At 50.9% G+C, this 27,441-nt stretch overlaps 2 protein-coding genes across 5 annotated transcripts in view; both read left to right on the forward strand.

The window, feature by feature from the left end:
• Window positions 1–22,373, forward strand: part of PRKG1 (protein kinase cGMP-dependent 1) — a 358,823-nt gene extending 336,450 nt beyond the window's left edge. For all 4 annotated transcript variants that reach the window (XM_027692990.1, XM_027692989.1, XM_027692991.1 and 1 more), the window contains 8 exons: window positions 6,263–6,402; window positions 10,541–10,630; window positions 12,565–12,706; window positions 13,704–13,867; window positions 14,585–14,707; window positions 14,802–14,864; window positions 15,491–15,557; window positions 18,423–22,373. In XM_027692990.1, the coding sequence (XP_027548791.1) occupies window positions 6,263–6,402; window positions 10,541–10,630; window positions 12,565–12,706; window positions 13,704–13,867; window positions 14,585–14,707; window positions 14,802–14,864; window positions 15,491–15,557; window positions 18,423–18,521 (888 nt within the window). In that variant the 3' untranslated portion in view covers window positions 18,522–22,373. The remainder of the gene's footprint in view (window positions 1–6,262; window positions 6,403–10,540; window positions 10,631–12,564; window positions 12,707–13,703; window positions 13,868–14,584; window positions 14,708–14,801; window positions 14,865–15,490; window positions 15,558–18,422) is intronic.
• A 1,997-nt stretch (window positions 22,374–24,370) lies between these two features.
• DKK1 (dickkopf WNT signaling pathway inhibitor 1) lies at window positions 24,371–27,014 on the forward strand. Its single transcript, XM_027693085.1, has 4 exons — window positions 24,371–24,559; window positions 25,661–25,817; window positions 25,930–26,040; window positions 26,764–27,014. The coding sequence occupies exons 1-4, from the start codon at window positions 24,371–24,373 to the stop codon at window positions 27,012–27,014; spliced, it is 708 nt and encodes a 235-aa protein (XP_027548886.1).
• Window positions 27,015–27,441: the final 427 nt, after the last annotated feature.

Below are 27,441 nucleotides of genomic sequence, written 5' to 3' on the forward strand. Positions count from 1 at the left end.
AATTATGATTTCTCTGTAAGGTTTAGATCAGGAGGGGGGCTGAGTCTGGCATGGATGTGGAAAGTTCCTTCAAAACCCTAATCTCAGGAGTTGTTAAGGTTGGAAAAGCCCTCCAAGGTCACCAAGTCCCCCCTGTGCCCGATGCCCCCCTTGTCCCCCAGCCCAGAGCACTGAGTGCCACGGCCAGGCCTTCCTGGGACACCTCCAGGGATGGGCACTCCAAACCTCCCTGGGCAGCCCCTGCCAAGGCCTCACCACCCTTTCCAGCAACAAATTCCTCTGATGTCCAACCTGAGCCTCCCCTGGCACAGCTGGAGGCCGTTCCCTCTCCTCCTGTCCCTTGTTCCCTGGGAGCAGAGCCCGACCCCCCCCCGGCTCCCCCCTCCTGTCAGGGACTTGCAGAGCCAGAAGGTCCCCCCTGAGCCTCCTTTTCTCCAGGCTGAGCCCCCCCAGCTCCCTCATCTGAGTGACTTTCTGGACCCTACAGGAAAGGTCTGCCCTGCTGAGCACCACTGTAGGCTTGGAGGAGGCACCAATATGAGGAAGACCTTCCCTAAAAATCAAGAAGCACTGGCAAGAAAGCAAGTTCTAAGGCAAAGAATCTTATTATGGGGGTTTCTCTTTCATCCAGGAAGAAGATAAATATATTTAGTGGGAAAAGCTTGCTGTCCTCTCTGGCTGGGGGTGGGAGAAGGCGCCGCTTTGTTGGTGCAGCAGTTCAGCTGTTGGGATTAGCAGAGCTCAGCTTGCAAACGCTGCACTCAGCAACAGCTGCTGCTATTTTTGGTGGTTTGAATGGGTCTAGCTGGGAAAAAATCAAGGGCCTTGGGCATGCCCAGCAAGCTGAAGCATTTGCAGTTCAGCTCCCAAGTGCTGCTGTGGAGTTGGTTATTATTTAATGGGATGTGAAGATATCCAGGTTTCTGTCTGAATAATGCACATGTGGTGAAATGCACAGCAAGCAAAAACCCCTGGGAAAACCAGTTTTGTCATTACAGAGGCTGTGCCCATGCAGGGGGTTCAACAAGAGATGTGGGCAACAAGAAATCAGTTGGTGAGTTGTGGACTCAAGAGTTCCAGAAGAGTTGGTGTCCAGCTCCTACAAGTGTGTTTAGGGAAAAGCTTTACGTCTCCAGAGTGAATGGAATAGTTTGTACTTGCACAGCTTCTGCTCCTTGTGTGTTCCCATGGAACTGGGAGCCCTTGGAGAGCTGGAGAGCTGAGCAAGGTTGTGGTGAGCAGGGTGTCCAGACTCGAATAGAATCCTGGAATGGTTTGGTTGGAAGGGAACTCAAAGCTCACCTCATTCCAACACCCTGCCATGGGCAGGGACACCTTCCTCTATCCCAGGTTGCTCCAAGCCCCGTCCAACCTGGCCTTGGACACTTCCAGGGATCCAGGGGCAGCCACAGCTTCTCTGGGCAACCTGTGCCAGGGCCTCCCCACCCTCACAGCCAAGAATTCCTTCCCAATATCCCACCTAACCCTGCCCTCTGGCAGTGGGAACCCACTCCCCCTTATCCTGCCGCTCCATGCTCTCATAAATAGTCTAGAAGGTTCAGGCACCTCTTTGTGGAAAATAAACCCTTCTGGGGGGGATTTTTCTGCACTCTGGGAAATATTTATTAATGCTTCCAGTTCCTCAAGGCCAGTTGGAATTGTCTCAGTTCAGAGCTGACTGTATGTAATACATATATATTATTTATAGTAAACAGGGGCAGGGAAAGAGGAAGGGGAAGGAACATACAGAGCTTTTTTGCTTTTTTTCCATTGAGGTCTGGATTTTATCTCATCGATGTCCATTTTTCCAGAAAGTCTGGAAAAGCACCAAGGTGTAAAACCGTATTTATTTGTACCTGATTTATAACTGTTAAAAACAAACAAAAAACAGGCCTTGAGTGATTTTGGCTTCTGTGTGTTTTGGAAGGTGGGGAATTTTATAGCCCTAAAGCAAAGCAATGATTTTTGGAGTGGTTCCAGCCCAGGAGAATCCACCTCTGGTCCTATGAAACAAGGACATGGAAAAGCAGAGAGGTTGGATCTCTCCTTTTTCACTTGTCTTCATAATAGAATCATGGAATGGTTTGGGTTGGATTGGACCTTTGAGATCATCTCATTCCAACCCCCTGCCATGGGCAGGGACACCTTCCACTATATATATATATATGTATATACATATATATAAAATATTTTTATTTCATATATAAAATATATAACATATATAAACATTTATAAATACATATATATATTTTGTTTTATATATAAAATATTTAAACATATACCTAAATAACATAATGTATAACATAATATATAACATAATATATAACATATAAACACATATATAAAATATATGTTTTGTATTAATTTTAGATCTTTGGGCAAAATAGAAACAGTTATTATTCTATTTTCCTTCTACAATTGTCTTGTTTAGTTGCAAGCAACATTCCTGCTGTTGTTTTTCCACTGGGATGCAGTTCACTGCCTGCATTAGAATCCTGCAGAATGACCCAATCTAATTAATTTGACCCCTTCCCTGGTTTTGGACATTACCTATTTAAGATGGTGTTTGGACTTTAAGTACACTCCTTATTTATTGGATTTTCTTGTGTTTTGGAGCGAAAATATATTCCTATTTCACCTCAGAAAGGGTTTGTATCCTCCTCTAGGGGTTCATTTTTAACAAAGAGGGCAAGAGCTCAAGTAGATTCAACTACAGGTTTACCAGGGGTCACTATTTTGGGGAATATTGTGCTGGAAATGATGGAATGGAGGATGAGGAACCTCCAGGAGAGATGGTTTTGGAGATGTTTGGTGAAAGGACAAGGACTGGGCAAGGTCAGTGTGAGGAGAGGAGCGACAAAAAGGGGGAGGGAAGGGACCAGAAATTCTTCTAACTTGCAAAAACCAGAGCTGGGGAGAGATGGTGTTTCCCTGTGTCCATCCCTTTGGGGACTGAGCTGCTGCTGCAGCAGAGCCGTGGCAATCCAAGGCTCCAGCAGGTCTCCAATGGATCAATAGTCCCGGGGCCTTTCAGACCCGAGATGCTGCTTCCGATGAGTGAAAGCTGAGCTGGGCAGCGAGGATGGCTCCTCTCCTTTTCCCATGGAAAACAGCACACTCGGCCATTTCCTGCAGGGTTTGGGGGGGTTTGTGGTGGGTTTTCTTTGGGAGGCTGAGCTTGCTGCCCAACTGAGCCGAGCCCCAAAGTCCTTGTGGATTCTGTGGCTCCTTGGGCTGGTTTTCTCCTCATAATCGAAGGAGAGGCTGTTCTGACCAGCCCGTTCTCATCCGCTCAAGGTTAGTCCTGTTTGGTTGGGTTTTTTAAAATAAAAAGTCCAGATGACTCCTAGATAATTCTGAAATGAGACTGAGATTAGACATGGAGGGGGTTTTTTTGTACCAACTAACACAAGGTTAATATTAAAAGCTGTTCTTTGTAAGAATAGCCTGGAGTCCCCCAGCTTTGCATCATAAAAACAGTCCTCACAGTCACCTCATTTGGCAGAAACACCAAAGCAGGGAGAGGACTCAGGGGTGCTGGAGAAGTAGAAGAGTACAGGGCTCATTTTCCAGGTGGACAACCCTAAATTTGAGCCTTAGATTCCGTACCTGGCCAGCTTGTTTTGGTGCCTCCACAAGTTTAATGCAAATTAACACCCCCCCCCCAGTCTCGAATTCCAGCAAAGCCTCTGCTTTCTGAAGGAGTGGGAATGGAAAATGGATCTAAATTCTCCAGTGGCATTAGGTCAAAGTCTTGCATTAGCTAATTGCAGCTGCCTGGCTGTTCTATATTTAAACATTTGTGGCAGTGGTAACATCATCAAATACCAAATAAAAACACTGCCTGCTACTTCCTCATGGAAATTTCCTTCCCTGGGTTTACTTTAAAGATGTGTGTGAAAGCAGGTTATTTCCCCAGATTCTCCATCCCTGAAAAAAAATAGTAATGAAATTAAAGAAATAGCCTTTTTCACAAAAATTAGGTAGCCAGAATCCATGGGTTTAAATACCAGAGGGGTTTATTCATAGCACCCTTTATTCTCTTAATTCTGGAATTTATTCATCTGAGCCTCCACCGGGTTTTGGTGTTTATTTTTACACTGATTAACATTAGGAAAAATAGGAATTTGTGTTTCAAAAAGTTCAGAGTGGGTTTTTATGTGTCATGTCCAAATCAACCAAGAAATGTTCATTTTTGCTGCTGGAGCTGCTTTCTTGGTTCCAGTGTTGGTTATTATTTGTCTGTGGCCAAGCTGATGTTAAAAAATACGGGCTGGAAGAGAACAAATCTGCCGTGGAGTATCTAAGAGGGATTTGCATGGATTTTGGGGTGGAATCATTTGGGTGGCAGCTGATGGTGCTTGTCCATCAGCACATGGAAGGTCCGATGGGAAGCCAAGAAATCCAAATTGCCATCGAAAGCAAGAGGGGTGAGTTCTCCAGAAGTGAATGCTTAGTCCTGCTAAACCTTCATTATTTTTTGCAATTTTTGGTAAATTCTGCTCAGCCCAGAATTTACCTTAATTTTCATCCCCCACGTGTCACCTCCCTGGTTTGATTTAGAGGGGAAAATATCACACCATCTCGTTCCAGCAGTTCAAATAAAGTCCATGTGTCATTTGTTCAAAATGAGACATCAAAAAATATATAAAACCCCAAACCAAAAATCCTTTTATCGCTTTCACTTGGCCATAAATGCAGAATTTTTCTGCTTTGAGCCGTGTTCGCCCCAGCTCAATAAATACCAGGGCAGCAGAGATGAGGGAAAATGTTTTGAGTTACTTTGTGTGGGTTGTTTAGGTCTTTGTGCCTCGTCTCCCTGAAGATGAAATGGCAAACCTGGGCTTCCAGGCAAAGATGATAATTAGGAGTGGGAATCTCAGTGTGAAAAGGGATGTTTCGTGTGGGCTTGGAAATGCTTGTGGCTGTGGGAAAACCAGGAGCCACGAATCTGGTTTCAGTATACACATATATGTGTGTTTGTGTGCATAAATATGGATAAAAAAGAGTTTATTGGTGAAAACTTTGGCCACAGATGGGTGGACTCTCGTTTCTTAGGGTTGTTGGTGGAAATGTCTTTGCCACCTGAGAACCAACCTTTTGGGGTTGGTTTCCTTAAGCTCTAGGTGTCCTTCTGGACATCAGGTGGATTTCTGACAAAGAGGGAATGCTGAGGGAATTGTGTGTTCCCTGAGCCATGATGTGGACAAAGGAGATGAATCAGAAACTGTTCAAGGTTGTGGTGTGAGGGCTGGGAAGAGGATGGTGGAAGGTTTGGACAAGGCTCTCAGGCACAGGGTGGGATTGTTGGGGTATCCTGGGCAGGACCAGGAGTTGGACTGGATGATTCCTGGGGGTCCTTCCAACTCAGGACATTCCATGATCCTGTGAAGGTGCCATGTCTGGTATAACCCACATTTCTCTTACCAAAACAGCATAAAAACAGATATTATACTAAATAAACTGGGATTGCATGACTGTTGTCTCCTAACCTAAAAGGCAGGCTGGGTTTCTGGTGGGAATCAATGACAGACAAGCTGCTTCCCTGCTGGCAGAAGCCAAATTCAGACACGGAAACCAAAATAGAAGTTGCCAGATGGCACCTCTTACTATGAGGGGGGAAAAGCATTTAACTGGCAACGTTATTGTGAGTGGCTGTTGGGGGAATTCAGCAAATTAGGAGGCCTGGCAGGTCAGTGATGAGGTTCCTTTCTCCTTTGGAGGGTTGGCCACCATCTAGCTGGCTCTGGGAGAGGTACCTGTCCCTGGGAGTGGCTCAGGGTGCAGGAGTTACCAGGGCTACCCCAGCAAACAAGCAAACAGCTCCTGCCAACCTCGTCAGGGCAGTCAGGCTAAAAATAGGCTGTGGAGGCTTAAAGGTTAAAAGTAAAGTCGTGCCCGGGCAGTGCTGTTGAAAAGCCAGGTCTGCTCATCCTCTGCAAACATCCAAGGGCTGCCATTCCCTGACAGAGCCAGTTCTGATTGGCTGTGGAAAAAGGCTCTGGAAAAGCTGGATGTTAACTAGCAGCAATCTCCTGACCAACAGTTGGCTTTTCCCCAAAAATGTGGTGTTTTAGGAATGGCTTTTCGGTTTAGCAGTAAGATGGGTCTTTAGAAATCAGGTTCGTCCCAAAGCAGAGCTGATGGCTGAGAGGTGAGACAGGTTGGGTGGTGGGGTTGTTGGGAGGCAGGGTGGGTCCCCAGGCAGCTGCACTCCTGTGTGCCCTGTTTCTGAGCCTGGTGTTCCCCCGCTGTGCCCAAGGTCCAGCTGAAGAGCGAGGAGTCGAAGACGTTCGCCATGAAGATCCTGAAGAAGCGTCACATCGTGGACACGCGGCAGCAGGAGCACATCCGCTCCGAGAAGCAGATCATGCAGAGCGCCCACTCCGACTTCATCGTCAGGTACCACCCCCACCCCAGCCTCACAGACCACCCCAGCCTTCCCTGGAACCACACAGGGATAACCCAGCCAGCACCCAAAACCCCTCAGCTGTAGCTTCCCTGCCGGGGACTGTCCATAAGGTGCCTGGAATAAGGTCTTCTCCAGGCAAACCTGAGATTACTCCTCCCATGGGGGATGTCCTCCCAAGACTGAACTTAACTCAGGTCTTAACTGGGCTGTGTGCTGTGCTCAGGGGGCTTTGGGGCTCCTGGAGCAGCTGCACCCCCAGCAGCCTGGGCAGGGCTCGCTGGTGCTGGTGGGGGATGCTCCATGTACATGTATCCCAGAATGGTTTGGGTTGGAAGGGACCTTAAAGCTCATCTCATCCCACCCCCTGCCATGGGCAAGGACACCTTCCACTGGCCCAGGTTGCTCCAAGCCCTGTCCAGCCTGGCCTTGGACACTTCCAGGGATCCAGGGGCAGCCACAGCTTCTCTGGGCAACCTGTGCCAGGGCCTCCCCACCCTCACAGGGGAGAATCCCTGTCCCAACTCTAAGCACATGTGGTTCTTCAGGGAATAAAATCAGGTGCCAGGCATTTTTGGTTGTTGTTCCCTGGCTCCTCAAGGACTGGGAGTGTCTGCCAGCAGGAAGGAGAGCTCAGGGTAAGAGCAGTGGGTGGTGAGGAGCTCTGGTGTGTCACTGAGCTGGATCCACCTGAAAGGGCACCTAAGCCAAGGGTTCTTCATCCCACCCTCAGAGATCCTCAAACACTTGCCTTTTGCTGGAGGAGCTCAAACCCTTTCCCAGAAATTGCCCCAGGCAAACCCCTGGCTAAATGCAGAGGGAAGCACGTGGTACCCATCCATCACTGAGGGGGTGTTTCCTTCCCGGGCTGATCCCTGGGATTCCCCCAGAGCCCATGGCTTCAGCTCTGATTCATGGGGGACAACTGCAGGGTGACACCCTTTGGGCTCTGGTGTTGGATTCCCAAACATGCTCCCGTTCCCTAGGCCGGAGCCAAACATACCCCGGGGCTATTTCAGCCTCTGGATTGATTTTCGGAAGCCTGAGCTGTGTCGGGATGGGGATGGAAAGGAAGGTGTCCAAGCAGAGGGACAGTTGCCACCATTGCCAGAAATACCCCCTCCTAAATAAAGCCTGAGCCTGCAAAGGTTTCCTAATGGAGCCACTGATATTCATGGCTAATAAATGAAATCCTCCTTCATTCCCACCTCTCACCCTTTCAGCAGGCAAGGAAAACAAGGAGGGGTCAGCTGGAGGTCTTCTCCTCCCATATCCTGCAGTAATTCCCACCCTTTACAGGAACAACCCTCCCTGAACTATATTTAATACCCCATGGAAACCCTGCAGTGGGACGGGATTTTCTAAGTCATGAAGCCCAACCTTTTCCTCTTGCTAAAAAATACCTGGTTTATCAAACTCCGTGTCTGCTTTTCCCCCTCACTCCTCCTTTTGCACATCCATGGGGATTTGAAGTTGTCCTGTGATTTTTATCCCAAAATTCTTTACAACCTGCTTATTCCCTTTCTTGGGCCAGGTGGGATCATATTTTTTCCAGGTGCTGTGGGCACAAATTTGAACACCTCGATAGATTAATTGAGTTTGGAGATAGTGGGTGAAAGGTGGGTTTAAAATGATCTTGGAGCAAGGACATCAGGAATACCAAAACAGGAAAGACAAAATTCCCACAGAACTTGACAGTTTTCTTAATTCATCATGAAACTGTTCATTAAAAAATCTTTGATGAACAGATTCTGTTTGGTTACTAAAATGCATTAAACCAGAAGAGGCCAAGCAGCACTAAATAAAATTGACTCGTAGATAAACTCAAATATTGAGATGAGTAAGGAAATAAATAATAAAATATATAAATAAAATAAATAAAAAAGGCATTCAGATATGGTGACATTTACAACTTGAGGCTGTTTAATCTGCCCATATAATGCCCTTTCATCCTGTATAAACTTTAGGCTTCCCTGACAGTTGATAAATAATATTCGATTATTTTTTCATCTGCACATTTTAGGCCAGATTTGATGCCTGGAAAATTTTCTGCCAAGCAGGTCTTTCTTAGCTGGAGCAAAGTCTTTCAGCAGCATTTAAATTACCAAGCAATTAAAAATATGTGGTTACTCACATTTTGGATTCTTGAAGGTTTCTGTAAACCTTCATGTAGATGGAATGTTTATTAAGATAAGTTATATTTTGGCCAACTGAAGAAGTAATTGTGGTGGGTTTTTTTTGTTAAACCCATAAATTTTTACCTTATGTAATGCTCAGTTATAGCTGACCTTTGATTTTATATATATATATAAATATATATATTTATATAAAAATAAATAAATATAAATATATATAAATTCTATATACATAAATTATATATAAATATATATATTCTGTATAATATATACAGAATACATATATATAATATACAGAATTACATATAATGGTCATGTTATAACTGAGGTTTTCAGTGTCAACACAGAGCAAGGAAATAATAATATAAAATAACAATAATATAAAATAACAATACCAGAGTAAGGAAAGAGCTGAAACACTGGTTGGTTTTTTTTCCCTTCAAATTTGGTTGTGGCTGCAAATAATCCCTTTTAGCCACAGAACATGGGATGAACCCTGAACAGAGTCAATCCCCAGACTCCTGCCTACATCCCAGCTGCTCCTGCAGATTCTTCCCAATATCCAGGCTGGAAGCCTGAATGGATACACCCACATCGGATCCTGCCTCATTCCCAGGGACCCTTGGTCACCTTTTTCCCATTTTCCCCTGTTTTTTCCCCAGAATCAGATTGGGATCAAGGCCCTGAAGCAGCACATCCACATCCCTCTTTCCCTGTGACTAATTTTAGGGATCAGGATGGATTTTATCCCAAATTTTGCTTTTATTTTTTGCCATTTATCAGGGATGCTGCCCTGGGACTCCCCCTCTTTCCTGCTCCCATTCTCCATCCCATTCCCACATTCCTGTTTTTCCCTGCTTTTCCCCCAGAAGCAGGACTAGTTCAAGGCCCTGAAGGGACACTGGGGGACACCCATATCCCTCCCTATTATCCCTGTTTTGGGATCAGGGTGGATCCCCTATTCCTGACCTTTTCCCTGACCCCATTCCCATGGACTTTTCCCATTTTTCCTGTTTTTCCCCCAGAATCAGGTTGGGATCGAGGCCCTGATGTGGGCCCTGTTCCATGTGTGGACGCTGGGGATGAATCCCAGAGGATCCCAGAGGACGATCCCAGGGCAGGATCCCAGTGGATCCCAGTTCCCTCATGAAAAATGATCCATATTTAGTGAGTTTTCACGAGAAGTATCAAAGTAACTCAACACTAAAATTAAGCAAAAAGAAGAATTCTCTGTTTTTTTTCCCATAGTTTCTTTTATTTAATATAATTAAACACATACATAAACATATAATTAATGTAATATAATTAAACAATCACATGCTGGAATATTTCCCACCTGTGTTTAAATGATCTCCTGACAGTTTTACATCCCCTGGGTATTCACAGAAGCCTGGTTTTTCCTTGGTTTTCCAAAGGGAAAAAAACAGGGATCTGTAGGTATCACCTCAGAAGTCAATTGGAAAAATGAAAGAAAAAGCCCTTGATGCCTTATTTCCAAATAGATTTTATTGTCTGCAGATCCAAACTGTTGAATTCAGAGCTGATTAGGAGAAAAGTAGGAATTCAGTGAATTGCCTCCTTCCTTGCCATAATACCATTTTTTCCCTTCCAAATTCTCCAAGGGGATTTAACATCCCCATGGGAAGTTTAGTTTTCACTGACATTGTACTCTTTTAGAAGCTGGGATGTGAGTGCTACCATGGAAATCAGTATTGCCCAGTGCACCCAAACTGGAGCTGATTCAGACTCTGGGGGTTTAAACCCAAATTTTATCTGAGTAGTGACCCACAGGAAGAATTATCTGGGAATTAATATGCTCTAGGCAAAAAGTCCTGGGGCGAATCCTAGAACAACAGAATTGTTTAGGTTGGAAAAGACCTCCCAGATCACCCATTAACCCAGTCCAAGCATTAACCCAGCCCTGCCACGGGGTTTGTGGAAGTGGGAACACTTGGGTAACGGATTTCTTTGGGATTTTCTGCTTTGGCACCTCCAGGCTCTACAGGACGTTCAAGGACAGCAAGTACCTGTACATGCTGATGGAAGCCTGTCTGGGGGGAGAGCTCTGGACAATTCTCAGGGACAGGTGAGTTGGAGGAAACTGTGGTCCTACAAATTGGAATGGTTTCTGATATCATGGAATCATAGGATGGTTTGGGTTGGAAGGAACCTTTAAGTTCATCCAGTGCCACCCCCTGCCATGGGCAGGGACACCTCCCACTAGCCCAGGTTGCTCCAAGCCCTGTCCAGCCTGGCCTTGGACACTTCCAGGGATCCAGGGGCAGCCACAGCTTCTCTGGGCAACCTGGGCCAGGGCCTCCCCACCCTCACAGGGAACAATTCCTTCCCAATATCCCATCTATCCCTGCCCTCTGGCAGTTTGAAGCCATTCCCCTTGTCCTGTCCCTCCATCCCTTGTCCCCAGTCCCTCTCCAGCTCTCCTGGAGCCCCTTTAGACCCTGCAAGGGGCTCTCAGGTCTCCCTGGAGCCTTTTCTTCTCCAGGGGAACCCCCCCAGCTCTCCCAGCCTGGCTCCAGAGCAGAGGGGCTCCAGCCCTTGGAGCATCTCCGTGTTCCCTCTGGACTCGCTCCAGCAGCTCCACGTCCTTCTGATGTCACAGTTCTTAAATCACAATTTCCCATCCCAGAGGTGTTTTCATCCCTGTGTTTGCTCCTCTGCCCACCCTCTGTGACTGGGAATAGCAACACCCACCTCTGCCACAGGGACACTGTGAGCAATAATTCCTGTTCATATTCCTCAATATTTCTGGCCCAGTCGGGTCCAACAGCGATGAGCCGGAGGAGATCAAGAGTCCTGCCTGTGCTGGTAGCACAGATATCCCATAGCATTGCACCAGGACCACTGGGAAGCAGAATCATGCCTCAAATCCACACCCTGCCAGGAGCACTATTCCATCAGGATGCAGAAGTGCTGTGGGAAAAAAATAGTTAGGAAAGCACGTAATTCCATCCCAGGCTGCCATGCCCAAGCAAACGTGGTCCTGGCATTCCCTGCCTTGGAAGGATTTGACCTTGGAGCATTTGGGGTGGGGCAGGAAAAGCTGCAGGGAGTTGTAACTGTGTAATAGGCTCATCATTGGAACATCATGGAATTAAATTTGGAGGGATTGCTGGGAAAGCAAAGGTTAAATTCTCTTTTAATCCCCTTGAACAAATTTTTTTGTAGTTTTTCCTTTTCCCAGCAGCCTTCTCTAGACCACTGAAACAAGGACTGCAGCAAAGTTTAGGAGGTGTTGGGTTGGATTTTTCAGGACCTTTTGTCAGAACCTGATAATTTCATCTTTAATTCTCCGGGATTTAAGCTGGGCTTCTGCTGCCACCTAGCTTAGACTGGCTCCTGAGCTCAGCCAGCTCCCAGCAGGCAGAGGGATGTGGTTTTCCTTGGAAAACTGGTTGCAAACTGGTGCTGAGACAAAGATCCAGAAGTGCAGTTTATGCTGAACTTGCAGTTGAGTCCCAGCAGCCGTGATCTTTCTGCCTTTTGTCTCCATTGGGAACATTAATACAAGACTTCTTCCTCTCCATGACTCAAAATGGCTTGAACACCCAAAAGCCAAATATTACATTTAAAAAAATATACCTTTTGGTTGCAAGATAATGATTTGTAAGTTTTATTTCTAAATTGCAGAATAAACCCCAAGATTTAGTATTAATTATATTGTTAATTATAGAAATTAATTCTAGAAGGATTTTAAGATGTGAAGGTGGGTTGAAGGCAAAGATGTTAACTTCAAAAATGGATATTAATCAAATTGTTATTATATTAATGGATATGAATTAAATTGATATATAAATTTATATATAAAGGTGAGTTGAGCAACAGGCATTTCCCAGGCATTAGAGTGATTCTACTGAACAGTATAGATATTTTATCATGTTTATAGATATTTTATCATCTGTGTATTTTCATATAAAGTGTGAAGTCCACATGGGAGGGATGCACTTCCCAGGGATTCATCTAATGGCTTTATCCCTTTCCCCTCCCTCATTCCCTGCACAGAGGTTCGTTTGAGGACTCCACGACCAGGTTTTACACGGCGTGTGTGGTGGAAGCTTTTGCCTATTTGCATTCCAAGGGGATCATTTACAGGGACCTCAAGCCAGAAAACCTCATTCTGGATCATCGAGGTTATGCCAAACTGGTGAGTTCCTGCAACACCCCAAAAAGAGTCCCGGGAGGTGTCAGGGCAAAGGGGACACAGGTCACAAGAAAAGCCCCCCAGGCCAGGGTCCTGTCTCTGGGAGTGGCCACCAGCAGGTGCTGGGATGGGATCAGGACAAGGGTGTTTTCCCAGCCTCCAGCAGGGCTCAGGGTTGGGCTGGGAAGTGCTGATTCCAGCTGGAAGTTCAGATCTGTGCTCCTGAAATGTTGAGGAAAGAGCACGGGCAGAAACCCACCCGGCTGTTTGGGAGCTACTGAGGGACTGAAAGGACTTGAAAATAGTTGTGGTCAAGTGTGTGTGGGACAGGGGACAGCGAGGTGTTGGATGGTAGAGGATGACTGAGGGGGATTAGATGCAAGACTGTCCTTCTCCCCACCCCAGGAGGATCTGGACCTGGATCTTTACTGGTCCCATCACCTCAAAGACCATCCAGACCCACCCCTGCCATGGGCAGGGACACCTCCCACTAGCCCAGATTGCTCCAAGCCCCATCCAACCTGGCCTTGGACACTTCCAGGGATCCAGGGGCAGCCACAGCTTCTCTGGGCAACCTGTGCCAGGGCCTCCCCACCCTCACAGGGAACAATTTTTTCCCAATATCCCATCTGTCCTGGCCCTCTGGCAGTTTAAAACTATTCCTTGCTCAGATTTCAGATGGGAATTTAAAAGAGAACTAAAAGCAAAATAAATCAACCTGAGCAATGAGTGACAGGAAGTTACAACTCCCAAGAAACCCTCAGTGCTGGTGTTTGTTCTTCTTCCCTCGTGAGAACTTTCCTTTTCCATGACAAGGACAAATCAGCAAAAAGGTCCCTGTGGTTGCCTGCTCCTGGAACAACCCACAGTGCTTTAGCTGGGAGAAAATTCCCACGAGGAAACCTGCTTTCTGCCTTGCTTCACTTCAAGAGGAGCAGAGCACAGGGCTGACATTCCCTCTCATGCCCTGCCCTGACGTCCCTCTGCCCCTTTTCCTCAGGTCGATTTTGGCTTTGCAAAGAAAATAGGATTTGGAAAGAAAACATGGACTTTTTGTGGCACCCCGGAGTACGTGGCCCCCGAGATCATCCTGAACAAAGGTCATGACATTTCAGCAGACTACTGGTCACTGGGAATCCTAATGTATGAGCTCCTGACTGGCAGGTATGGGAATCGGGGCTGGGAACACAGCCCACTGTTTGTGCTGGTGTCACCCTGATTCGGCCAGGGCAGGTTCAGGGCTGGCATGTGCTGGGCTGGACATCACCAGCTGCTTTCCCACTTCAGATCGGTCATTTTGGGCCCTGAGGGAGCCTGGTGGGGAAAGGGAAAGGGTTTGCTCTCAGCTGAGGAAGAGGAGGAGGTGGACTGGGCACTGTGGGGATGTGAGTCCCTGTATCAACCCCTTCCCTTGTTTAGTTTTGCATGTTAGTTTTGGATGTTACTGCTGCTGTGGAAGTTCTCAGCTCGTCCCCGTCGCTCACTTCCAGGATACAGGAGCTGGGAGAGGATCCATCACCTCACCCTGCTTGTCCTTCAGGGCTGGACCCAAGTCCCTGCTGGGTGGGAGCCCAGTTAATCCCCACCTAAATCATGTCACAGCATCAAACAGAGAATAAGCCAGCGAGTGTTGATCAGAGCCCCCTTCCCTGGGCTACCATGGGAGGAAGAGGTTTAGCACATGTTGCTCTGGAAAACTTTTCTCCTTGGTACTTCCACCCCTGAAATCCAGAGCTCCTTGGCTGAGAAAGGGTTAAGACCATAGAAAGCAAGGCATTGCTAGTTGTCACCTACCTTTTCTCATCTATATGTATATTTTATCGGCTTCAATGCTATTTTAAAGACAAGCTTTTAATCTTTATTTCCCTCTCCCCTCTGAAGTCCCCCTTTCTCAGGCCCAGACCCCATGAAGACCTATAACATCATATTAAGGGGAATAGACATGATTGAATTTCCAAAGAAGATTGCCAAAAATGCTGCTAATTTAATTAAAAAACTATGCAGGTAAGTGGATGAAATATAATCACCTTGACGTTGTTTGCAAAGAAATCAGTTGTTCGGGATTAAGGAAATAACTGCTTTGTTATTCCTTTTGTAGGGACAATCCATCAGAAAGATTAGGGAACTTGAAAAACGGCGTGAAAGACATCCAAAAGCACAAGTGAGTGTCTTCTCCACCAGCCAGCAGATCCAACCCGCAGCAACAGGCATTTCAGTGTCCTGCTAAAAACCCCTTTCTATCCATGATGTAAATTCTTCATCCCCTTTGGTCCGATGGGAGTCATTAAGTGATGTCTTAGGAGTTTCCACTCTGCTGGAATGGGATAATCACCCATTCCAGAAACAGGTTGTCTCATCCATCTGTGCTGGACCTGCTCTCCTCCAGCCCCAAAGCCACAGGGATGGATGAAGTGGATGTTTTTGTGGACAGGGCTCATCCACCCACCGGGAGCAAAGCTGAGGTGCCCAAACCAGGAGTGGGACATCCCTGGGCATGAAGCTGGGAGCTAATTTCCTATGAAAAAAGGGCATTTTTGGGTCTCATACTGCAGGGAAGGAGCAGCTTCCAGGGCACCTGGAGTGAGGAAGGGCTCTCTCCTGGGGATTTGGGATCGCCACTGCCCACGTTTCCTTTCCAGTCCCAAAAAACAGATATGGAGATGAGAGGAAAAATTCCAGAGGATCTGAGGGTGACATGTGTGGGAGATGAAACCCATTGTTTAAACAACTGACATTTCTTTCTGTGCTACAAATGTGTAACTGCTGGATTTTTTTCCCTCCCTTCAGATGGTTTGAAGGCTTTAACTGGGAAGGGCTACGGAAAGGGACACTGACTCCTCCCATAATACCAAGTGTAAGTTCATTGTTTTCTCCTTCATCACCACTGAGTTCCCTCAGGAATGTTGTGAGCTTCAGGCAGTGGTTAAGTGGGAACAGCATGTCCTTCATTTCTTCTGAAGATGCTTGAAGGAGTCATGTTGGACACATTCCCAGCTCAGCTTGGTCTCTGGGCAGGCTCTTCCAGGAGAAGGCAGTTTGGGCAGGGTATGGCCATGACAAAGTGCCCTTTGCAGCAGGAGATCAGGGCAGGATCACTCACTCCTACACATTTTTCTCTTTCTCACCTGCTCCACTTGTTTCTCCATCTCCTTTTCCCATTTCGGTGCAGAGCTGCCACTTTCCCCCCTTCCCTCAGACGTGTCCCCTTCCCTTCTCCTCTATTCTTACTTCTTTTGGAAAGACAAGTGGGATTTGTGTGCCATCTCCCTTTTCTTTTGCCTTAACCCTTCCTTCTGTCCTGTCTTTTGTGCTCCTCACCCTTTTTTCCCTGCATCCCCGTCCTCCATGAAAAGCCCCGTTCCCGCCTAGTTTATGTTTAACCGGGAGCAGCCACGCAGGGACAGCTCCGCTCATTTTCCTTTGGAGCAAAGCTCTTCCTTTGATGTCTTTGTGAGCTCTCTCCCCACAAAGCCAGCTGCAAAGGGAAACCAAACAGGATTAGCTGATAGAAATTACCTTGGCCCCTTCTGTTCTGCGGCCTCCCCTCCTTGTTTCGGCTTAATCCCTTTCTGTGCGCGCCTCTCCCGCGGGATCACCCGGAATGACATTAGCAACCGGGTTTAATTGCACCCCCTGCTCCCTGCTGCACCCCCTGCAGCAGCACAGCCACAGCTCCAGGGCTAAATCTGCCATCCCAACGTTTTCTTAGCAGCCAGCAAAGATCAAGGGGCTTTCCCATCCCCCTGTTTTGCCCCGTGGTACTGGTGGGAGAAAGCAGGAGTTATGTGTCCCTGAAGCAGGAGGACCAAACAACACATTCGTGTTTTATAAGTCAAAGCTGGGTTTGGTTGGTTTGGTTTTTTTCTTGTTAGGCTCATTCTAAAAGCCTGGAATGGTTTGGGTTGGAAGGGACCTTAAAACCCATCTCATTCCAGGGACACCTTCCACTAGCCCAGGTTGCTCCAAGCCCCGTCCATGGCCTTGGCTTCTTTTTACTACCTATTAATTAAGCAGCACACACTGTTCACCACATTTCCTGTCAGACCATAAAGTCAAGTTTGCTCCTTTACCTCCAGTTGCAACCCCTGCATTATCTGTGCAGCCTGGTAAATGCCCCAGTGTGTTTTTCTGGCTGGTTTCAGTGGATTTTTCTCTTAGTAAGAGCTTTCCAACACTGCTTTTACCCCATATAGACTGACGGTTCATGGGACTGGTGACAATCTCTTGTCAACCCCAGAGCCATCATTCCCTCTTCACCTTGTTTTCCACAAGTTTTTTGGCAAAGTCCCAACTGCCAGGAAAAGCCACATCTGAAAAGGGACCCAAAATACCCGGTTTTATGGGGACACATCCATTTTCCCTTCTTCAGTCCACCTCTCCTTGGTGGCTGGGAAGGAGCCAGCAGGGCTGAACATGCAGATTAGCTGATTTTTTTTGAAGAAAAAGGCTTTTCCCAGCTCTTTAATTCTCATTAGTTACGTGGCACTACCAGTGGGGCAATCCAAAGCTGCTCCTGAGCTCTTATTCCATGGGATTTTTGGAAAGATCCCAATTTACAACCTGCTGCCAGGACACTGCTGAGCCTCAATAGCACAGCCTGGAGAGGAGAAGCTTTGGGGTGACCCAATTGTGGCCTTCCAGGGCCTGAAGGGGCCTTCAGGAAAGATGGAGAGAGACTATTTCCAAGGGTCTGGAGTGACAGGACACCCTGGGAGGGTGGGGAGGCCCTGGCACAGGTTGCCCAGAGAAGCTGTGGCTGCCCCTGGATCCCTGGAAGTGTCCAAGGCCAGGTTGGATGGGGCTTGGAGCAACCTGGGCTAGTGGGAGGTGTCCCTGCCTGTGGCAGGGGGTGGGACTGGATGGTCTTTGAGGTCCCTTGCATCCCAAACCATTCCATGACTCTGTGACTGTCAGTTGGCCTCTGGCTTTGGCTTTTCCACACAAGTGAAATGGCTAAAAATTGCAGGATTTCCTCGCCAGCTCTCCTGTGGCAGTGCAGTCCCCTCCAGCCTGCTCTGCCTGCTTGGGGTAAGGCTTAAAGTACCCCATTTCTAGTTAGACACTCCTCATTTTGGGCTGGAGAGCTGCTGCTCTGTTCTTGTGTTCTTTATTTTTTTAAATTGAATTCACTGTGTCAAGGTCTTGTTGTAAGAAAGGTTCCCTCACTATTGTAAAGCAAAAAAAAAAAAAAAAAGAAAATATCTAGCTGTGGTAGATAAATGACATTATTTCCAAGAAAGAAACGTGGTTGACCTTATTTCCAAAAGAAAAACATGGTTGGCCTTATCATAGGAAAGATGGTTTTCTCTAGTAGGATCCTTCGGCTGAGCAACACTTGTCAGGAAATTTACAGGCAGGATCCTGGAGACATAACTGGGAAATCCTGGGCTTTGGGGAGGCTTTTCCAAGTCTTTCCTGATGACCTTGTGCCAAGGGGTGGGACAGCTGCTCTTGAACCCCAGGAGGGTTGGGAGGCAGTGGGAATCCCCCTGGGTGTGGAGTGCAGCCCTTCCCTGGCTCACCACGGTCAGCAGTGGATGCTCCTGAATGATCACGGCTGTGAGATGAGGAGGGCCTGCCTGCAGAGATCCCCTTTGATGGCCATCCCCTTGATGACCATCTCCCTGATGTCCACCCCCTTTGATGTCCATCCCCCTGATGGCCATCCCCTTTGATGTCCATCCCCCTGATGTCCACCCCCCTGTCGCTCTTCCCGCAGGTCGCATCTCCAACGGACACGAGCAACTTCGACAGCTTCCCGGAGGACAGTGACGAGCCACCCCCTGACGACAACTCAGGATGGGACATAGATTTTTAATGTCTTTCTCTTACCTGCTTCTGCCTTGCTGAGGACAGCTTTCCTGGGACGTGGCTGCCAGCGAAACCGAGAGAACGGAACTGGGGAGGATTCGTGCTCGGGGTCACCATGATGCCTTGATTGATGCTGCTACAGGAACTCCAGTGGCATTAGGACTTACTGCTTAGATGACAATAGTGCTCTTCATGTTTTCTGTTCGAACACAACCCGGGGGCTGACATGGTGGTCCTGACACAGAGCCTTTCACCGGTAGAGAAACGCGTTTTCTGTCGCCGCCGAGGTCTCGCTACGCTCTTAATTATCAAGGTCAGGAGATACATTGTGTGAGACACACCCAATTGTAGCTGCGAGGTACTGGCTTTATGAGTAGGATCAGTAGTAATTTATTCAGTGCTGTAGCCAAATACAGTGCAGGATTTGGGCTATTCCCACCCTCCCAGCTCCGTAGGGCTCCCTCCCAGCGTCGGAGCGGAGGAGGCCACGGCGGGCCCAGCCAAAGAGTTCATGTCAAAGCAGTGGTGAAATGTGTCCTTTTCCTTTCTGAGCAGAACCACGACAAGACTGAATGTTACCTTTCCTCTTTGGTTTGGAGAGTTTTTTTTCGTTGAGCCTGGTAGAACAAAAGCACAACTGCTCGAGATCCTGTGAAGGCAGATATGGGTCATTTCTCTCACGCTGCAACACCACCTTTGGGGTTTGTTTTTCCTTTCCCTTGGTACAAATACATCCCTGCATGAAAACCAAAATCGTGAAACTAATCTGTTTGATGTATAAAACAGTGCTTGGATCACAGTCCTGTAACAAGGCGACAGCAGCCCACTGGTCTTGTCGATTAGGCATAAAATTAAGCTCGACTTCGACCTCTTTAGAACCCAAAGGGAAAACATAAGACCTGTAATGTCCTTTTTAGGTGCTATGTCCATCCCTCACCTGGTCAGTCAACCACCTTTTGAGAGATATGTAGCAAGAGGCATCGTTCTCCATCGCTCTTGGATGATCCCACGTCTCCATGTCTCCATCTCCTCCGTGTTTAGCACAGAGCTCATTAAAATCCAAGTGCTGGGCCAGTTTGCTGGCTCTGGTGTAATATTGCCTGTAAAAATGGAATCCTAATGCCTCTCCAGGCTAAGGAAAGTCCATGGAATTAAATGGAAAAGCGATATTGGATGTATTTGTGCGAGGTCTCCGTGTCGCCAGCGCGAGTTCCCCGATGATCATGTTTAGGGCACTGTAATGGCCACAGTCATCATGTGGAAAAACAGCCGGGGAAAACAGTATCAGGATATGCTTTTCCCTCACTTCCACTGCTTTTCCTTTGCTTGAATACGGCCTCCTCTGATTTATAGGCCGTAATTCTGTCCTGGATGCCCGTTTGTTGGCTTCAAGTATCCCGTTATCCAACAAAACCCATCAGGTTTTGGTCTCTCTAGAACCCCAAAAAATCACAGCACCATAGAATAATGGAATGGCTTGGATTGGAAGGGACCCTAAAGACCCTGTCATTCCAAGCCCTGCCATGGAAGAGCAGGTGCTGCCCCGTTTCATCTCAGCACTGCCCAGAGCTGAGAGTGGGGAGATCAGCTCCTGCTGAGAAGGACTTTTTCCCCTCATACTCCGTGGAAAATGTCTGTTTTAACAGTACAATATTATTTCCCTGATGCTAAATCCCAACTCTTTCCCATGTTTCTGATGAAAGCAACTTCACAGAGTGTATTGTTTGGCAGCGTGGACCGTGTCCTGCTGTTTGCCAGCAGGCACGAGCTGGCTCACCTTTGGAACCAGCCTGTGGCACAGGATTTCCTTCCCTGTTTTCCAGAGGGTGAGGCAGCACTGCTGGCACAGTCACTTCAGGTTATTCCTGCTGTTCTTTAATCTTTGGAACTTTGTTTGCCTTCCAAACCGTGGGGAAAAGGCAGTAGCTCCTGGCTTTTCCACCTTTATCCGAGGGATGGACGACACTGAGAGCCAAGGCTGAGCACTAGGGCTAAAACACCCACCAGGCATCTTAGAGAACAGGCCTAGCAGCCAAATTCTTCCCTCACACCCCCCTGGAGTTTCACTCAACAAGGAGAACTTTCTGTAGGAATGTAGAGAGGAGTTTGTCCCACAATGATGACACTCATGCTGTGGCAGGCAAGGGGTTGCTGGATCGCAAAAGCACCACGAGGATTTGGGGGGCAACCTGAAAACACGACAGGAAGGAGGGTTTGAAATGGGCTCTTTTTCTTTTTCCTGTCCCTTTTTCCCTGTGCCAAGCACAGGAATCAGTACCTGTACTGAATATGAGTTTATTTTGATATCAAACCCCTCACTCGACTCCCATCACCTCTCCCAAGCATTAACACCACACTATGTATATGATAAAAGCCTTCATTTATAATAATATATTTAAGTTGCTTTATATATATATATATATATATATTCACAACAAGGGATTGCCTCTGTGTTTCCACTTTGTGTCCTTATTTCTTTGTCTCTTTCCTTAATCTATGGGATGAGGGTGTATTTAACTCCCATATTCCAGCTGAAATCAGCTCCCATATTTCAGAGCAGGGTGTTGATTGGTGTCATGACCACATGGCTGATCCGTAGCTTCTCCCAGCGCTGCATTTCCCACAGCAAACTCTTCTTTACCAACAGGACCACGAGCGAATATTTCTGTAAATAGGTATTTTCGTGTCGGTATTTTGTGGTACACATTGAACTTTTTGTTCTTTTCCAGCCCCATGGCATTATTCCTTCATTTCCTTATTTGTAATGTAATGTTTTTAGCTCAAGGTAGACTTGAATTAATGTCATATTTGTCAGTATTATTAAACTTTATGTCAACTGTCCTGTTAACTCATCTGTCCCATAGTTTGAGAACATGACTAGCTATCTGGCATTGTTGCAAGTGCCTTAAATCCATGGCATCTTATAAAAAAAAATGACAAATTTGGTGTTATGCTGCATGACAAAGACAAACACACCTCAAACTGTCGTCCTTTCTTAGCTTGCTGCGTTTTACAGTTCTTTCTGCGACCGGTTTCTAAGCCTTTATTATCTAAAACTGAATTACAGAAATGATGAAGTCGTTCTCTTATTTCTGTTCAATGTACCAGAGCTGTGTATCTGTTAATGAGATACAGAGTCATTTCTGTGAAATGTATAAATGTTCTGTGCGGGTCAAATTCCTCTCTGACATCCTAGCAGTCCATAGACAGGTATTCCTGTTCCACTGAGCCCTGCAGATCCCACCCGTCGTGCCGTCCCTGTCTTACACACACCCCCCTCGAGGAATCTCCCACCTGGAAAAAAATCCACTCGCTGTGAACCCAGCCTGCCTTTTTTTTTTTTTTTTTTGCCCTAAAACCCCGAGGCAAAGGCGCAGCTCGTTTGCACCACTCAACAAAACAGTGCTTTTCCCTCCCTGATCCCCCCCTCCCGCCCGCAGCCACCGCCGGGATGAGCCCTCGGTGCTCCCGCGGAGCTGCCAAGCTGGAAGCTCCTCACCCGCAGCTCCCCAGCCCTGACACCGAGACTTGGGCGCCTTTAGGGCTTTCTCAGCAAAAGGGGAAATTCCCTCTCGCCCCAACCCCAGCTTATGCTGGTTTTTACACCGTCCCTTTGGTTTGTATCCTTATTTTCCCCCGGCTTTCTTCTTCCATGGGAGAGGTTTTGTTTGTCGGACAGATGTCGGTCACCCCCCGCCCGGTGGCCGCTTGCACTCTTTTGATGTTGACTGAAGAACTTTGGGTTTTTTTTCATAAACTTTAACTGCTTTTGTTTGGCTCTGTACTTTCCCTGCAGCTGTAATTGCCGAGTGCCTGTTGTATACTTTATAGAGTTGAAATAAAAATAATTACTTTTGAACAACGTGTCAAGGGTTTCCTTCCGCAGCCCAGGCTGAGTCTGGGAGAGTTCTGCTGCTCAGGGGTTAAACTGGGGTGGTGGGGGGTCCTGCTCCGGCCAGGTGACCCCCACAGCTCACTTCCTACCCAAACTATCCTGAGAACGTGGCTCATCCTCAGGGATGAAGAATTCCCTTTGTATTTTGATTGCTGACATTATAAGGGAGTCCAGGGAAGGCACCATGTTCCCAACACGAGTTGTGTCATCCCCGGAGAGGATGTGACTCAAAACAACACCGCTGTCAAAAAACTGGTTGCCCAGAGAAGCTGTGGCTGCCCCTGGATCCCTGAAAGTGTCCAAGGCCAGGTTGGAGCAACCTGGGAGAGTGGAAGGTCGTGTCGAGTCCATGACACACAGGTGAGCAAACCCTGGGCAAAGGAGCAAGAAAACATCCTCCCAGGAGGGAAATAAATGTGGTAACTGCCTGAGGAGGAGCTGGGAAACATCCCAAACCGTTCTGCGGGATGCAGCAATGGCGGGTCCAAGTTAATCAGGCAATAAAAACCCCGGGGTGACGTGGCCCTCACCTGAAACCGCCGGGGGAACACCGGGATTTCGGGGCGAGGCGTGGCCCTCCTTCTCCCGGGCTAAAAATAGGGAAGGCAGGGATGGCCGGGCTGTGCCGGGGGTGCCGTGACTCAGCCCCCCCCGCTTCCGACGGCACCTGCCCGCGGTGCTCGCCCGAAACCTTCCCAGGCAATTATTAGCCCGGCTGGAGCCATCTGGACCTGGAACAGCTGATAGGGAATACCGGGAGAGCGGGGCTTCGTGGCAGGGAATTGCGGCGGCTGGAATTCACCCCCTCCTCACCCCCGCGGGTTTCAGCCGGGCGGGGGCACCGCTCGGGCCCTCCGCCCGTATTTTCATTCAAATCACCCTTGGAAAATAAATAAGCGGGAGCGCGAGGCCTCCGCCGGGCAAAGCCGGGTTAATTAATTAACGGGGGTTAATTAGCGGCGCGGGGCGGGGAGCGATGCCCCCGCGGGGCCGGCAGGGGGAGCGCTGGGGACGCGCTGCCCCGACGGGGGCGGGTTGGGGGGTTTGGGGGATGTGGGGGGGCTCTAGGGGAGGTTTGGGGTGGGATTGGGATTTAGGGGGATGTTAGGGGGACTTGGGGGTTTAGGAGAGTTTGGTGGTTTAGGGGGATTTTGGGGGGTTGACGGGTCTGGGGGGGTTTGGAGGGGATTGGAGGGGGGGGCGGCGGCGCCCCGAGGGCGTCGGGGGGGAATGGGGGGGGAATGGGGAGGGAATAGGGAAGCGACCCCTTTGATGTCCCCGCATCAAAGGGCCCGGAGCTCCCCCTCCCCGCCCAGCTGGGGTCAGAGGAATGGGGGAGGACAGCGAGGGTCCTGCCGTGTGTCCCCCCGGTGTCCCCACACCCCCCCGGGGCGGGGGGTGCGCAGCAGCCCCTCTCCCTTCCTGCGAGGCTGCGCTGGCGCCAGGAAGGACGCGGGGGAGGCGGGGGGGGGGGGGGGCGGGGGGGGGGACCAAGGGGGGGGCGGGGGGGGGGGGGGGGGGGGGGGGGGGGGGGCTCTCTGCACCCACCGCGGCTCCCACCCACCACGGGGGGGTTGCATGAGGGGGAGTCCCCCCCCTTTCACCCCTTCCCGGTCCCTCCGTCGGGCGCGCCCGGCTGGAGACAGCGGCGGCGTCGGGGCGTGTGGAGCATCTGGCCGGGAACAGGGGCGGGGGGTGGGAAATAGCGGGGGGGGTCCTGCCCTCGCCGTTGCGAAACCCCCTCCCGACCAATGTCGGAGCCCTCGGGGCGGGGTGGGGGCGGTTTTGGGGGCTCGTGGGCACAGCCCCCCCTCGGGAAGCCTTTGAAATCCCAGCCGGCGGGCCCCCCGCCCCGAGGGGGCGGGCAGGACGCGGCCCCGGGGGTATAAAGGCGGCGGAGGAGCGCAGGGAGCCGCTGCTCGGGGCCACCGCGGGCACGGGAGGGCACGGCGGGCACCAGGATGCGCGGGCTGGTGGCGCTGCTGGCGGCGCTGAGCTGCGCGGCCCCGGCGGGGCGGGCGGCGGCTCCCGGGGGCGGCCTCAGCTCCAACGCCATCAAGGGACCCCCCCCGGGGGGGGCCGAGACCAGCGCCGCCCCCGCACCCCCCTTCGACGGCAGCAACAAGGCACCGCCGGCCGCCACCCGGCAGGTAGGAACGGGCATGGAGCGGGGGGACACCGGGAATGGAGGGGGGACACACGGAGAGCGTGCGGAGAGGGGACACCGGGATGGATGAGGGACACACAGTGGGGATGCAGAGAGGGGACACCGGGATGGATGTGGGACACACAGAGAGGATGGAACGGGAGGACACCGAGGACCGATGGGGGACACACACTGAGGGTGGAGAGAGGGGACACCGGGAATGGATGTGGGACACACAGAGGGTGGAGAGAAAGGACACCGGGAGGGATGTGGGACACACAGAGGGTGGAGAGAGGGGACACCGGGGATGGACTGGAGACACACACCGGGGAGGGATGTGGGACACACACCAGGAGGGATGTGGGACACGCAGAGTGTGGAGAGAGGGGACACTGGGGATAGATGTGGGACACACACCGGGAGGGATGTGGGACACACACCGAGGGTAGAGGGAGGGCATCGGGGATGGAGTTGAGGGATACATTTGGGACGGAGAGGAGGGACACACACACACTTGAGGTGGAGTGGGGAGACACCGAGGATGGAGGGGACACCAGGGCCAGGGGATGGAGGGAGGTGGTACCCACTGGGGATGGAGGAAAAGGGTCACGCACCGGGGATGGAGGGGACACCGAGGACGGGGGGAGACGCACCGGTAATGGAGAGGGGGACTCCGGCGATGGAGGGGAAGGACACACCGGGGATAGAAGAGCGGGACACAGCGGAGGTGGATGGAGGGGACTCACAGGGGATGGTGGGACACACACACACACACACCGGGGAAGGAGGCGAGGGGACACCTCGGGAATGGAGGGGACACCAGGGACGGGGAAGGCGCACCGGGGTGGAGGCAGGGGAGGGGACACATCGGAGATGGATGGAGAGGGCGCACCGAGGATTGAGTAGGGGGAACACCTTGGGGATGGAGGGGACGCACCGGGATGGAGCGGGAACACACCGGGGTTGAAGTGGGGTGGGACACCTCGGGGATGGAGGAGACCAGGGGATGAAGCGGGGACACACGGGGGATGGAGGAGTGGACACGACCCGGGGATGGGAGCGTCGGCCTCGCTGACCCCCCTCCGCCTCCTCTGTGCCCCCCCAGCCTTTCCCGTGCGCCGAGGACGAGGACTGCGGCCCCGAGGAGTTCTGCGGGGGGGCGGCCCGCGGCGGGGGGGCCCCGCTGTGCCTCTCCTGCCGGAGGCGCCGCAAGCGCTGCCTGCGCGATGCCATGTGCTGCCCCGGCATGACCTGCAGCAACGGTGAGCGCCGGGGGCTGCGGGCGGGGGGCACTCTCGAGGTGGCCGCGGGAGGGGGGCGGGAGGGGGACGGAGTCCCACCCGTGGCTGACAGCCGCCCCACTGCCCCCCGCAGGTCTCTGCACCCCACCGGAGCCTCCCCACGGAGCCGCCGAGCTGGAGGAGCCCGGCACTGAGGCTCTGCCCCGACGGACACCCGCTCCCGCCTGGATCCCCACGGCCAAAGGTAAGGGGGGCCGTGCTGCTGGGACCCCAAGGCCCCTGGGAGGTGCCCACCCTGCCCTGCTGTCCATTGTGGGATCAGTCCGGGATATCCACCCTTCCCCTCTGTTCCCTGTGGGATCAGTCCAGGATGCCCACCCTGCTCTGCTGTCCCTTGTGGGATCGGTCTGGGATGCCCATCCTGTCTTTCTGTCCCCCATGGGATCAGTCTGGGATGCCCACCTTGCCCTGCTGTCCCCTGTGGGGTTGTTCCAGGATGCCCACCCTGCCCCACTGTCGTTGCCTCAGTGTCCACTATAGGGGTGGCTTGAGTCGCCCACTCTGCCTTGCTTGTCCCTCGTGGGATCAGTCTGAGATGCCCATCCTGCCCTGCTGTCCACTATGGGCTCAGTCCAGGATGCCCTCTCTGCCTCAGTGTCCCCTGTGGGATCAGTCTGGGATGCCCACTCTGCCCTGCTGTCCCCTTGGGATCAGTCTGGGATGCCCACCGTGAACCTCTCCCCCCCGTGTCTGGGATGCCCGCTCCGCCTCAGTGTCCCCTGTGGGATCAGTTCAGGATACCCACCCCTGCCTGCCGTCCCCTTGGGGTCAGTCTGGGATGCTCCTCCTGCTCGGAGGAGCCCAGGCTGCCCACCCCACCCCGCTGCCCCCCGTGAGCGATCCCCTGGACACTGCCCACCCTCCCCGCCGTCCCTGTCCCCTGGCTGACCCCCCCTGTCCCCCGCAGGCGAGGAGGGCGACCTGTGCCTGCGCTCGTCGGACTGCGCGGCCGGGCTGTGCTGCGCCCGCCACTTCTGGTCCAAGATGTGCAAGCCGGTGCTGCGGGAGGGGCAGGTGTGTACCCGGCACCGGCGGAAAGGCTCCCACGGGCTGGAGATCTTCCAGCGCTGCCACTGCGCCGAGGGCCTGGCGTGCCGCCTGCAGCGGGAGCTCGGCCCCGGCGACGCGTCCCGCCTGCACACCTGCCAGCGGCACTGAGACGGACACACGGACACCGGGACAGACTCCGGCCCCGCCGGAGGGAAGGTTGTTTCTCAAGGGAACTACTTTAAAGCGACTTTCTTGCAGTACGTTACTGTGTTGTGAATACTGAGCTGGCACTTAACGCTGTACATAACGCCGGGACTGCTCGTTTTTTTAACCCCCCGAGGGCGCTGCCTCGCGCTCTCCGAGGGACTGGGACTTTGTACACACTGGGTTTTTAATCCCGGCTCAAAGGGATGCCACCGTCTGTTTGCGAGCCAATAAATTCCTCTTTCAAACCAGCCTGAGCTGCCTCCGCGTCCCCGCCCCGCGTGTGGAGCCCTCCTGTGCCACGGGAGGGGGGGGAATGCCCGTTTTTGGGGGCATTTCGGATGGGGGGGGTGAGGGGGCCCATCAGAGCACCCCGTGGGAAAGGAAAGGC

Source organism: Neopelma chrysocephalum, unplaced genomic scaffold (genome assembly GCF_003984885.1).
Source record: "Neopelma chrysocephalum unplaced genomic scaffold, ASM398488v2 Primary Assembly neopelma1_89, whole genome shotgun sequence".
In the NCBI taxonomy this organism is placed as follows: Eukaryota; Metazoa; Chordata; class Aves; order Passeriformes; family Pipridae; genus Neopelma; species Neopelma chrysocephalum.